General features: G+C 44.0%; 1 protein-coding gene across 1 annotated transcript in view; it reads right to left on the bottom strand.

Annotated features, from left to right (window-relative positions):
- Positions 1-11,850, bottom strand: part of PTPRG (protein tyrosine phosphatase, receptor type G) — a 396,402-nt gene that overhangs the window by 10,583 nt on the left and 373,969 nt on the right. The window contains exons 16-26 of the mRNA XM_027882233.1: positions 11,049-11,145; positions 9,318-9,400; positions 8,955-9,089; positions 8,587-8,721; positions 8,022-8,194; positions 6,868-7,003; positions 6,383-6,529; positions 4,462-4,555; positions 3,114-3,190; positions 2,562-2,690; positions 169-315 (exon numbers count right to left, since the gene is read on the bottom strand). Of these exons, the coding sequence (XP_027738034.1) occupies positions 169-315; positions 2,562-2,690; positions 3,114-3,190; positions 4,462-4,555; positions 6,383-6,529; positions 6,868-7,003; positions 8,022-8,194; positions 8,587-8,721; positions 8,955-9,089; positions 9,318-9,400; positions 11,049-11,145 (1,353 nt within the window). The remainder of the gene's footprint in view (positions 1-168; positions 316-2,561; positions 2,691-3,113; positions 3,191-4,461; positions 4,556-6,382; positions 6,530-6,867; positions 7,004-8,021; positions 8,195-8,586; positions 8,722-8,954; positions 9,090-9,317; positions 9,401-11,048; positions 11,146-11,850) is intronic.

The following is an 11,850-nucleotide window of genomic DNA, read 5'->3' as shown; positions in this document are numbered from 1 at the left end:
AGGGAGAAGGATTCAATGAGAATCCCTTTCCTCAACAAGATGCATGCACATGCATTTACAAGTAAATCCTTCTCAAAACTGTTTCTGAACTATTCTCCTTCCTCATTTAAATGACATCAATATAATTTGGGTGAAAAGCAAAGACCCACATTTGGAGGTTTATTTTACCTGGGTAGCTTCAAGGATAAAGTCATGGATGATAATTTGCTCTTCGTTAGAGAGGCACAGTCTGTCTTTGCTGATAAGGGTCACAGTAAAGGCCTCACAGTTCATGGATTCCTCGCGACTTGGCCAGTACACAAACTCATCTTCTGCCTGGAGAAATGAAACAACACGTTATTGCAGCCTTTGATACCTTGTGTGCAACTGAAAAATCCAGTGGATCAAAAAATTGGTTTGATAAATAGAGATGATCAGGAGCTGACCTTTACAAACCATTTCTGTCTAAAACAAATTTACTGTTACAGTAGGCAGGAAGCCTGCCAGATCCTCCCTTTGTGTGTCCAAAAAGGTAACATCTGCTTTTTAATTGGTTTCATAGGGAAATGGTTATCTTAGCTCATTCATACTTAACCTTTATATTGTATCCCAGGCTTTACTGCCTCCTGCCTACAGTTTTGCCTGAAAGTCAGATATTTGTTTAGAAAAAAATCATTGACCTTTAAAAATTAATGACATTATTTTTAATTTGTGTTTATTGCAGTCTAATCCCAAACTCAAGCTCTGTGGATCAGGTCTAGGTAGAAGATTGATGGATACTTATGCAGGGCTTGAATTTTTAGGAGTGAGTGGAGGAGTGAAGAGGAAGGAAGAAACACAAATATTCTTAGCCTTGAAAAAAAACATTGGCTTAACTTAATGGAAGTTCTCCAGCAAAACACCTCTACTGAAGGGACACTTTAAAATCTCAGTGAGACTGTGAGGGGTGGAAGAAGCTCAGTGCTGAAGTAGTCTGACTGACAGGATGTAGGTAACATCCTGTCAAAGCTGCTCTTTAAAAAATAACTGTGAATTCCTAATTTGCTGCAGAGAGAGGAAATTATGGTCTGTCACCACATACATGCAAAGTCTGTTTCTCCTCCTGGTTTCAGAGGTCTATGTCCCTGCAGTGTAAGCACAGAAGCTGCTCTGGCTGCATGCTCAGAGCACGCCTGTGTCTCTGGACAACCCATCTTTCACTCATGAAAAGGCACGAGCTCTGAACCCACGCCAACCCGCTGTGGCCACGCACATGCCTCTAAAACCAGGCGTATTTCTGTGGGTCCAGAGCTTTAGTGCACGTGACATGCAAGGTACTGTTGAGATTTGGACTGTCCATGTTTATTCTGTAAATGTGACATTAGGTTCTAAGTCCTCTGAGTGCCTTGACAATTCTGCCCTCAGTAAGCAGAGGCACTGGGAAGCAGTCCCTTCCCAGGGAAGGGACCTGTCCTACCACCTGACAGGTCTTCATGCAGCAGGTACTTTGCACTATTGTGTTGTCCCTTGGTAACGCAATTCAGCACCTGTTTCAGTCCTGTGCCACCCCTCCTTGCCAGCCAACACATCCCACACTGACCACTGAGCTGATGTTGGGCTGCTGCTGCCTCGCTGGCCGGTCTCCGCCCTGGGAATGGGGAAAGTGAAAGCAGGGATGTGGCCAAGCCCAGCCTTTACCCTTTAATCACTATTGTTCTGCAGAGCTATTTCATGTACTTGTGGAGACAAGATCAGCCTCTTCATTTCCACCTGACACACTTTCATTTCATTAGTGCTTTCCGATTCGATCGGATTTCTCTGAACGCTCCTCGCCTCGCAGTGCCTGCAATCCCTTTCACTGCCCTACACACAAGCAACATATTGACTGCTGCCTCTTTAGTAGCCCCTCATGACTGCTATTTTCCTGCTGTAATGAAGGTAGTTTCTCTTCCACTTTCAGCTACAATTGTCTATTCACCTCAGTGATGCGTGCATGAAAAAGCGAACCGTTTAGCTCTTAATCCTTTTCAACACGCCCTCTTGAGACGTGCTGGTAAATCTGGAAGTAGTGATTAGCACTTCACCTGTGTCTCCTTACTCTCTCTCTCTCTGATGCATTATTTCCACTTAAATTAACATATGTGTTTGCTTTTTACTTTCATTAAATATAGCATTTGTAGCCTTCCACAACCATAATCTTGCATGGCCTGAGGCTTAAGCCCATGGGCAAACAAGCAATTACCTACTGTCCCTGCCTTCATTTCTGCTCCTCTCAAAGTCCTTACCCATAACCCCAGCCCCTTAGTGCCCTCAGTGCCTTGCATCCTGCCTCATAGGTTGTCAGCTGCCTGTGAGCACTGTGGTCCATCCAGCCCAGGATGCCTTTCCCACGGGTGAGTGCAGGAGATGGCAAAAGAACCTTCTCCCACGCCTTGGAACTTACCTTTTTGTAACAAACCTATGGCAAAGTCTGAGAAGGTGGCTCAAAAACTGGCTTTAGTTTCAACCAGAACACAGCCACAGCAGGTACCCAAGTGACCCTGTGCTGTGCCCAGCTGGGCTGTGGCTGCGGTGCCACGCCGGGAGGGACACGGACAACTCACCAGGCTCTGGTTGTCCGGCAGCATGACAATGATCTGTGCATTGTGATCCCAGATCATTCGCCAGAAATCTTTAGTCGTATGTGGCAGTGGATGTTGTGTTATGATGAACTCATTACTCCTGTAGTAGCCCTTTTGAAGCAAAACAAACACACAGTTACTTGCTGCTTTCAATACTTTTAAAGCATTAATTTCATCTTTGGGGGACACATAATGACCCTATTTCATTGTATTCCCCAGTATTTTCACACAGGCTATAATTAACTCTATTTCCATTCTGCAGAGTCCTTATTGTCTTCATTTACTCTAAATCCCGGCATTTATTTGACTGTATCTCACAGAAATACACATCCCATCTAAATGCATCTTGTAATTAATTTTTTAGGCAAGAATCTTTAATAAAGCACGGCTAATAGCTTTACATTATGGGGAAGGTGTTAAAATCTCATCTGTTAATACACAGCCATTACATACAGAATTAAGACAATTATAGGCATCTGGTATTTAGCACCTTAGAATTGATTTTACTTTGTAATTAGGTGTTGGCTTCCTCACCATGATATAAGAGGCATTAATGTAATCTGTTCCCTTCATTCCAGGCAGCGGTGCCAAGCCCACTCTAGCACGCTCAGCTATAACATAAAAAAAAACAACATAGAAGGGAAAAAAAAAAAAAAAGGGAATAAAGATCAAAGTCTGGTCATGGCACAATGCAGAAAGTAAGAATTTCTCAGCTGTTAACAAACCAAACAGTGTGCAGCTCCCATCTCCCGCAGGAGCAGGCCAGCACTTTAACTGCGTTAAAGCACTGCCTGCTAACACAGGATATAAAAGAGAATGTTGCACAATATTCCCACAAGGACAAAGTAATTTCAGGAATCAAATTTTACTATAGCAAAGATTTTCACAGCAGGCTGAATTACCAAATAACAGTATATGCAGTGATAACAGGGGATTTCATGTAATTCCTGACTGTAGTGTTCCATTTGTCTCCAGCAGCACACAAACCCAGCTGATTTATTTTGTTTTCCGGCAGCACTGCCATCATTCACAGGGTGAGAGAACCTCCAGAGACAAACCCCTTCCCTAATGGGGAACCACCCAGCAGCATGTGTGTGCGCTCTTCAGCAAATCCACACTCCTCTGTGTTTAAAGGCTGAGCTCAACATCATCCTCAAACCCTGTGACAGGCCCCAAAAGCGCAACTGGAATCATTGCAGCTGCATGACCCAATGGGCAAAGCCATACAGATTATTTCTGCCCCGTTCACATCTGTTTTTAAGATATATTCTGATGACTTCCACTTTAATTAACAAACTTCATGATGGACTGTGTCTGTGCCACTGTTCCTTTGTGCTGGCTTGGCTATCATCTGTCCTCAGTCCTGTACTCTGGGTAATGTCATGGGCACTGACGTTGTGTCCGTGCTTGGTCTGGTGCAAATTCATGCTGCTTGACAGCCACGCACAGATTCCATATTAATGACTGTGAAACTGTCCTCAGGCACTAAATACCCTCAAATCTGGGTGGCTCTCACAGTGAAATTGAGTGCAGTAGCTGAATTACAAACAACTTGTGCCAATCACCCTGGGAGATCTCACCGGAGCTGGGAGCGGAATCAAAGTAATCTCTCAGTATTCCATAGATTTATCCCCTACCTAATTATTCAAATTCTTAAGCACTTCAAATTAACATTTCACTTGGACAGTATATCTGGCTGACACTGCAACTACCTCCTTTTGTTCAGTTTCATCAGGGTAATACCGAAAGACAAGACAGCTTGGACTGAACAAAAGATTACATTTCCCCTTCCTACTGGCTATGCCTTTTCATGCATAACACCAGGAGAATTCGGTACAAAAAGTTATGCTAGGCAGTAATCAAACTGAAGATGTGATCTTACACGGCACGACTGATGAGTTCCTGTTCTTCTCTTTGTTGCAGTCTTTCTGAGCACTGAAGCATTCCACGTATTTTGCATTACACTGTGTAACCAGCTGAAAGAGAATAAAGTAGTAAGTCAGTCCTCAGAGCACACTAAATGAAGAGAGGAGGTTTCTTTGCCAACTCCTGTGAAGATGCATTAGTAGAAGAATAAACTGCATTGTTAAACTTGTTTAAAGTACTCAAGATGCCAATGGAAACAATTCTTTTCATACAACATGTTTAATGGATAAAAAGATCTCTGCAGCTCTCAGCTTCGAAACATCCTGAAAATGAAGTTCCATCAAAATGTATTTTCACAGAACACTAAGTTTCGTTATCTTTGAGAATATATTTCAAAGACTTGCAGATATGTTCAGTCAGAAGCAGGTCTCAAGGAAGAAAAGCTAGCAAAACAGAACAACAGAACTTTTATGGTTTGTTTTTCCTTTTTTTTTTTTTTTTTTTTTTTACTCCTCTAAAATAAAAGTCAGATCATTCCTGCAGAATGTCGTCTTCTGCCAGGCCTTTGGGGAACCCACCACACTGCCATCTGAGATCTGAGGCCATGGGTTACATTCTCTGGTCTGTCATGTTCATTCTGGGATGCTTGGAAGCACAAAGAAAAGTCAGGGAGGCAGATTTGTATTTGAATATTCCCACCGTGCATGGGAAAACTCTACCAGAGCAAAGCAAGTAAAGGTGGCTTTCTCATCTCCTGCATTAGCAACTCATTGCTCAGTGTAATTTCACTCTAAGATGGTTGAATGTAACTTGCTGTACCAGGCCATGAGCACAAGTTATCTTCGGCTACCTCTGTGGCAGCAAAAGAAAGAAGAGAAAGATACAGTAATTGTTGCTGGTCACATCCCAGTTTGAAATACATTCTGAATAAGTCAGCACTTAACTCATCTATGCACTGTCATAAGCCCCCTTAGAAATTATGGGGGTTTCTAAACCTGTGCAATGTTGGCAGAGAAAGCAATTTCTATAAATGGCACTTAGGGTTGTGAAACTTCGTCACAAGCCATCAGAAAACATATAATTGACACATATAATTTAGAATCATTTGTAGAAATGCAACTCTTTTTTAAAATAAGAAATGTCCTACTGCATTTTGTGTGTGTGTGTGTGCTTCTTTAATTTAGTAATTAAGCATCTGGAATGTCTTGACTAATGGAGAAATACTGAGACTTCTACAAGTGAATTCAGAGAAGAGCCTGTTCATTTTTTTAACAGCTTGGCACCTGGTGTAATTTAACAGTTTTGGTTCCTTGGGTAGTTATTGGGTAGGTATTAACTGAGTTTAGCTGTGAAAACAGATGTCACTTACAATCTCTTTATGATAAAAAGTCTCATAAAATATTTTAAAATGCATTCAGATAAAATGCAATAAAAAAATCTTAGGTTTCAAATAAGAGATCAGGGCAAAAAAAATTACTTTGGCCTGGAAGCAAGTAGCTACGACATAGCAGGGAAACGCAGCAAGCGTAGTTATTGGCAATGACAAAGGCATGTTGTGCTTCCTGGTCTTAAAACATTTTTAAGTCTTTATCTACAGTGCTGAAATAGTAGGTGGTGCAAAGATCTCATGATTAGATTCTAATCTGACTTCCAGCCAGGCTAACCACTGACTTGGGAACATCCAAGCCCCCTTGGGAACAGGTTGAGCAGCAGCACAGTCCAAACCAGTGTCCATGTCCCTCTTCTCATCTCTGACTGAAGAGTGTCAGCACTGATTTCCAGCAGCATAGCTAAGACTGTAGAGGACTGAACTTCTCAAGTTGTGTAATCAAGCGTTCTGTTTTGATTCCTTATCCATAACAACTGACAGTGAAGACAGGCCATGCCAAAGACAGCAGGTAAATTAGATCCCTCTGCATGGCAGCAATAAGCCTTACCTTGAACTGTTTTTCTAGTCGTGTCTTCCCTCCTATGCCAGGTATGAGGATGCTGTTAACATAACTATGCAGCTGGTTTGCAGACACTTCAGTCTCCTTCCCAAGGATGGCTTCCAACAAGGCATCATGAATAAAAATGTACTGCTCCTAGAAAAATATCAGCATGTCAGGCGGGCACCTGGAATAACCTAAACAGCTGGTTTTGACTAAAGGGGTAGAGCACACTAAAGGAAAGGGTGTACAAAACAAACCACCCACGCAAATACTGCCAAACCCAGAATAAACATTTATAAACAGCACAGCTAGGAAAGAGTCTAAAGTAAAATCTGAAGTTTCTGGTTTAAAAAAAAGAGGCGTTCTAGTGCAAAAAAATGCCAGTAATGCATTAAATTTTTACAGGGATGTAACTGGAAAAATCTATTTTCTTTTTGATTACAACATAAAAATGAGCATGACTTTAAATTCAACCCTGCTGCAATTTTTACCTCTGTCTGGACGAGGTAGTTGCGCTGTGTCCTGATATGTTTCAGGAAACCCAGGACATTAACTGTGCTTTTGTCTTTTATTTGTTGCAGCATACTGTCTATCACAATGTAGGTACCAGTCCTGCCAACACCAGCACTACAGAAAACATAAGAGAAACCCATGTAATACAATTATATGAAAACAAATGCAAAAGTAACACCAGAACAGAATCAAGCAATATTCCCGTTCACAGACATTATTTCCCTGCTAGCTTCAACCACTAAAGTATCTCAGCAAAATAATTAGGTTTTCTGGGAATATTACCAGGTATATATTTCCTCCCTTCTGTGGGTATTTCTGTGGTGCAAGATGAGGATGAACACAACAAAAACCATCACACCTGTGCCAGCAGAGTCAGGATGGAGCTGCCATCGACCTGGACTTCACACTCTGGCTGTTCACACTTGGCTCCTGTCAACAACTGCTGCTGTTACTGGAGTTGGCTGAAAGAAGCCATAGAGAGATCCAGCCTATGCCAAGCTGCTGCTATCCTGGACCATCAAGGTCACTCTAGGCTGTGAGGAGTGAGGAGCATTCCAGTGGAGCTGGAAATGCAAGTGGTACCAGCACTGGGAAGGCATGAGAAGGGGCTGATGCTTGCAGGACTCCTTTGCAAGGGAGGAGAGTGGTCCTGGGCCCAGCAGAGAGGGGAGCTCTTCTGAAAGTCTCAGTGATGAAGACCATATCCCTGAACTAATTTACTGACTGATCTATTGTCCTGACTGCAAGTGCTGGTGAGTGTGATTCAGTGGCAGTGGCATGCCCAGGTGTCTGTGTGTTCACACGGCTGGCTCCCAGCAGAGTGATCCTGTCCTGTCCATGCCCTGAACGGACAGGATACAAACAAGCTTCAACCAAGGAACTTCACAACCACACCAGTGCAATGTCTGGGAGCCCAGTATCATGGCGTTAGCAAAACGCTGTGCCAACTGGGAAGCTTTTGCATTGGAGCTGTCGTAAGACGTAGGCAAAGCAAGATCACGTGTACCTGCACCCCACAGGGCTGGCACACTCCTCCTGTGTTAGTAACTCACGGTGTTGCCGTTAGCTGGCATGAAAGAGCACACACTGTGCACCAGGTGTGCTTGCCTTGAGGTGTTCACGGCCATCATACCTGCAGTGCACCACCACTGGTCCCATGTCCGGGGTCCTGGCTGCGGAGGATCTCCTGACGAAGGTGAGCACGGGCAGCGCGTACTCGGGCACGCCCATGTCGGGCCACTGCGTGTAGTGATACTGAATAACCGTTCTCTCGTTCTGCCGCCCCTTGGGGTTCCCTTTCTGACCCTGTGTGCAAAGTGTGTGCAGAGAGGAGGAGGAGATGAGGGAAAAGAAGTAGAGAAATATGATCAGTCCTTCTGGCTTGCTCAGCTGAGACAATGGTGGACTCTGACAGGAGAAATCTTCCTCAGCTCTGCCTCCTGCTAGGTGGAGACAGAGTTCAAGGAAAAATACATGTGGGAACAGGTAATAACAGCAATAACCGTGACACCAAAGCAGCAGTGAACTAGAGAAAAAGAAATACAGGCTGAACCTTTCACCAGGATCCTTGTAATCCTGGCTTTGCTTACTTATTTCCCACCCACCCGCCCCTTCAAGTTGCCTAAGCAAACCCTGGGTTTTGCTCCGGTGTGCCTTGCATCCTACAGATGCCAGCAGGCACCTGGATGAGAACTCACCTTTTTCATCTTCGTGTTCCTGACGGTGAAGCGGCGCAGGGTGTAGCAGGCATGGACGTTTGTGCTCTTCAGCGTGACGATGATGTTGCCGTACTCCTCGCTGTTCTCTGTCGGCCAGTACTGATCGCATTTCCTCTGAACAAAGACACAGTCGGGTGGGTTGGCTGAGGGTTTGAGCTGCTGCTTTGTGTTTGTGTTTAGAGCTTTTTAGAAAAGTAAAATAATGGTGAGCTATGCACCCCTCTGTAATGTTAGTTATGTGTTATGCATCAATATGTATCAACCCAAGCCATTTAAAAACAAATTCTGCCCAGGTGATTCAGGGAGGTGTTAAGGAGCAACTGCTAACAAACTAGAAAATCTCTTACTCTTCCTTTTTCAACAAGGTTTGTGATCATGACAATGATTCCAGTATTTTGTTCCCAAATCATCCTCCAGAAATCTTCAAAGGTAGACTTTAAAGGTCCCTGGGTAGCAATGTAGGCTTTTGCTTTGTTGTAACCCTTCAAAGAAAACCATAATGCCAAGTGAGATGAAAGCAATATCATGGCAGACATATTAATATTTTAAAAGTAACAAAGGAAGGTGCTTTTCTTATTCCAAATAGCGAGGAATTCACAGTAAAATTAACAGGTGAAGCTGAAAAACACAATCACTTCACAAATGGCAATACTTCCTCCTTGTGGAAGGACTCAATGGTAGAGAAGATAAAAACAATTAAAGCAACTTACATCGACGTAATTAGCATTAATGTAGTCACTGTGCTTAGAATCTTTCCCCGGTAAAGGCCTTAACTTCACCCTGCTGTGATCATCTGCAGGATGAAAAACAGAGCAGAGAAGCATTAAGGAAACACATGGCAGAACTGCAGGCAAACATCCCATTTCCTGGGTATTGGGGTAGCCCCTACTAATACACAGAAGAGATCAGCCTTGGATTGGAGTCAGGAGGGAGATGGAAACGTGTTCTTGGTCACCTGCTCATGATAGCTGGTCATCAGTCTTCACATCCTTAAAAGTACATGCTTCATGCTGGAACAGATTCTCTTTAAAGAACACTGGAGCCTCAGGAGCACAACTCTAGGATCATCCACATCACACAGAGTACTGTGGTCAGAGAGCCAGGGCACCCCATGGAGCTGTAACACCGTGCAGAGACATGGGCACAGCTCTGGCAGGCAAAGCAGCCTCTGCTTGGCTCATCATCCTCCCTCAGTGCTGGGCTCAGACAGCTCTACTGGCTCTGGGAGATGAGTGGATGTCCTCACTCCTTCACCACCATCATCACATCACCAGGATAGACTTGAGGGCATGATCTGCAGCTCCTCTTTTTGTTTTGCCCAAATGCTTGACTTTGTCTTAAAGCAGAAAGAAATCTCAGTCCTTCTGTTCCCAGGCAGAGGCACTGGGCTGGGTGGTACTGCCAACTCATGCAGGGCTGAGACACGAGCCAATTTTAAGCATGGAGACTGTGGTTTCAGTTCCTTCCGTGAGGACCAGAAGAGAGACTTTCCTCCAAGGACAATCTAGAGGACTGAAGTGCCTGCTCCAATTCTCCTCCAATGGCACATCTCTGTGCCTAGAGGGACCAGGCATCCATGTCTAAAATGACAGCTGGGACAAGCTCAAGGAATGCCCTTGCCCAAGGCTGCACAGCAAGCCTTTCACAGGTCTGGGAATTGATCCTCAGCTGGCACCTTCATGACTTATGAGAATCTGTTAGACATGTATTTCCTTCCTATGCCATTTATTGCAATGTTTATGAACACTGTGAACTTTCTACCAGTGGTTCTCCATTTCTGTTCCTAAACCACAGTGACTGTTGCATCTGTGATCCATGCCACATCAGAGAACAACATGGAAAAAGTTACTGCACTTCCATCCCAGAGGTGCAATAATTTGCATTCTGGAGCAGAGTCCAGATTTGCAGTTCTCAGAGGGATACAAGCAAAGCCTGCTCTATGCTACAAAGATCGCTGTTTGTCCAAGTCCTACACACAGCTGAGGCAGTTTGAAATACAGCAGATACACTCTGAAAGATTTAGCACCTTTGGGATTGTAAGGTAATCCCAAGAATCATCAGTAAAACTCTTTGCTCCACCATGCACTTCCCTTAGGCCAGTTTTCAGGCATTAGCAGGCAGAAGAGCTCTGATCATCAATTGATCCCAGTTATTCCTCCACAAAAGTTCATACCAAACTGCTACCTCTAAAACTACACATGAAACTGTAAAACATTTCAAAACTAAAGATGGAGTAAAATCCTGGCTCCAGAAAAGTTGTCAAAACATCCAGAGCCTTTAGAGGAGAAATGGCCTCCCAGCCACACTTTCTCATGTTTATTAATGACTGTGTAATAATGTAACCTGGAGCCACCTGCCTGTCTCAGCCACACACAGACACCCCGTGAGAGGACAGTGTCTTCTGGGGTTGATTCACTGTGCTTAGGCCAGTGGTTACTTACAGGCCAGGATGTTGATGTATCTGTTCTTGTGCTTGTTGTCGGGGTGGTTGGAATGCTCTGCAGTGATGTTCATGTCGGCCGTACAGCGTTGCACTTCCTGGGCATAAAAATTATTCAAATGGAAAATATGTCAGTCCAAAAAAAATGGATTTGTCTTTTTTTCTCTCTGCAACAGCTCACAGAAACAATGTTTAAAGTATCAGTACCTTAACTGATGGGTTAAACACAAAGCCTTCCAGCACTGTCCTGTTTACCACGATTTGCTCACACTGAGCCCTGAGAGTTGCCCCTGGTGCACAGCTATTCTCCTCTCCACAGACCTGGGGGCAGATGCTCTTTGAGCACCCTGAGGGCCGACTGTCCCCTCTGACCACCAGTCCACCGCCTCCTGCACTGCATCTCCTGCACCTCCCTTGGGGAGGGAAGAGAAGGTCCCTCAAGGGCAAGAGTGGCCAGTGCAGTGTAAGAAACTAAGCACAAAAAACATTTCAACAGAAGACTTTTGACTGCTGGACAACTTATCTGCTCATAACCTCTCAAAATGGGGTTTCTGACATTTACGTTTGGCACTGACCTTTTGTTAGTTCTCTGCAGAGAGATGCCTTTTGTAAAATATAAATAAAATAGATCTCTGAAGATAACAGCGAGTGCTTAAATATCACTGCTTGGACACTGATTAACGGCCCACAATACAGTGGAAATGATAAAAGGTTGTATCCATGTATATATACATTTACAAAGCAGAGAGCAGCCAGGCTTGCCAAGGTGTTTATGAAGCCAGAAAGGCAGATTTCTGTCTAGT

Source organism: Empidonax traillii, unplaced genomic scaffold (assembly GCF_003031625.1).
Source record: "Empidonax traillii isolate 1590-97213 ecotype Southwest subspecies unplaced genomic scaffold, ASM303162v1 scaffold104:size2570737, whole genome shotgun sequence".
Classification (NCBI taxonomy): Eukaryota; Metazoa; Chordata; class Aves; order Passeriformes; family Tyrannidae; genus Empidonax; species Empidonax traillii.
Note: the sequence above shows the minus strand (reverse complement) of the source record. Positions and strands in the feature narration are given on the sequence as shown.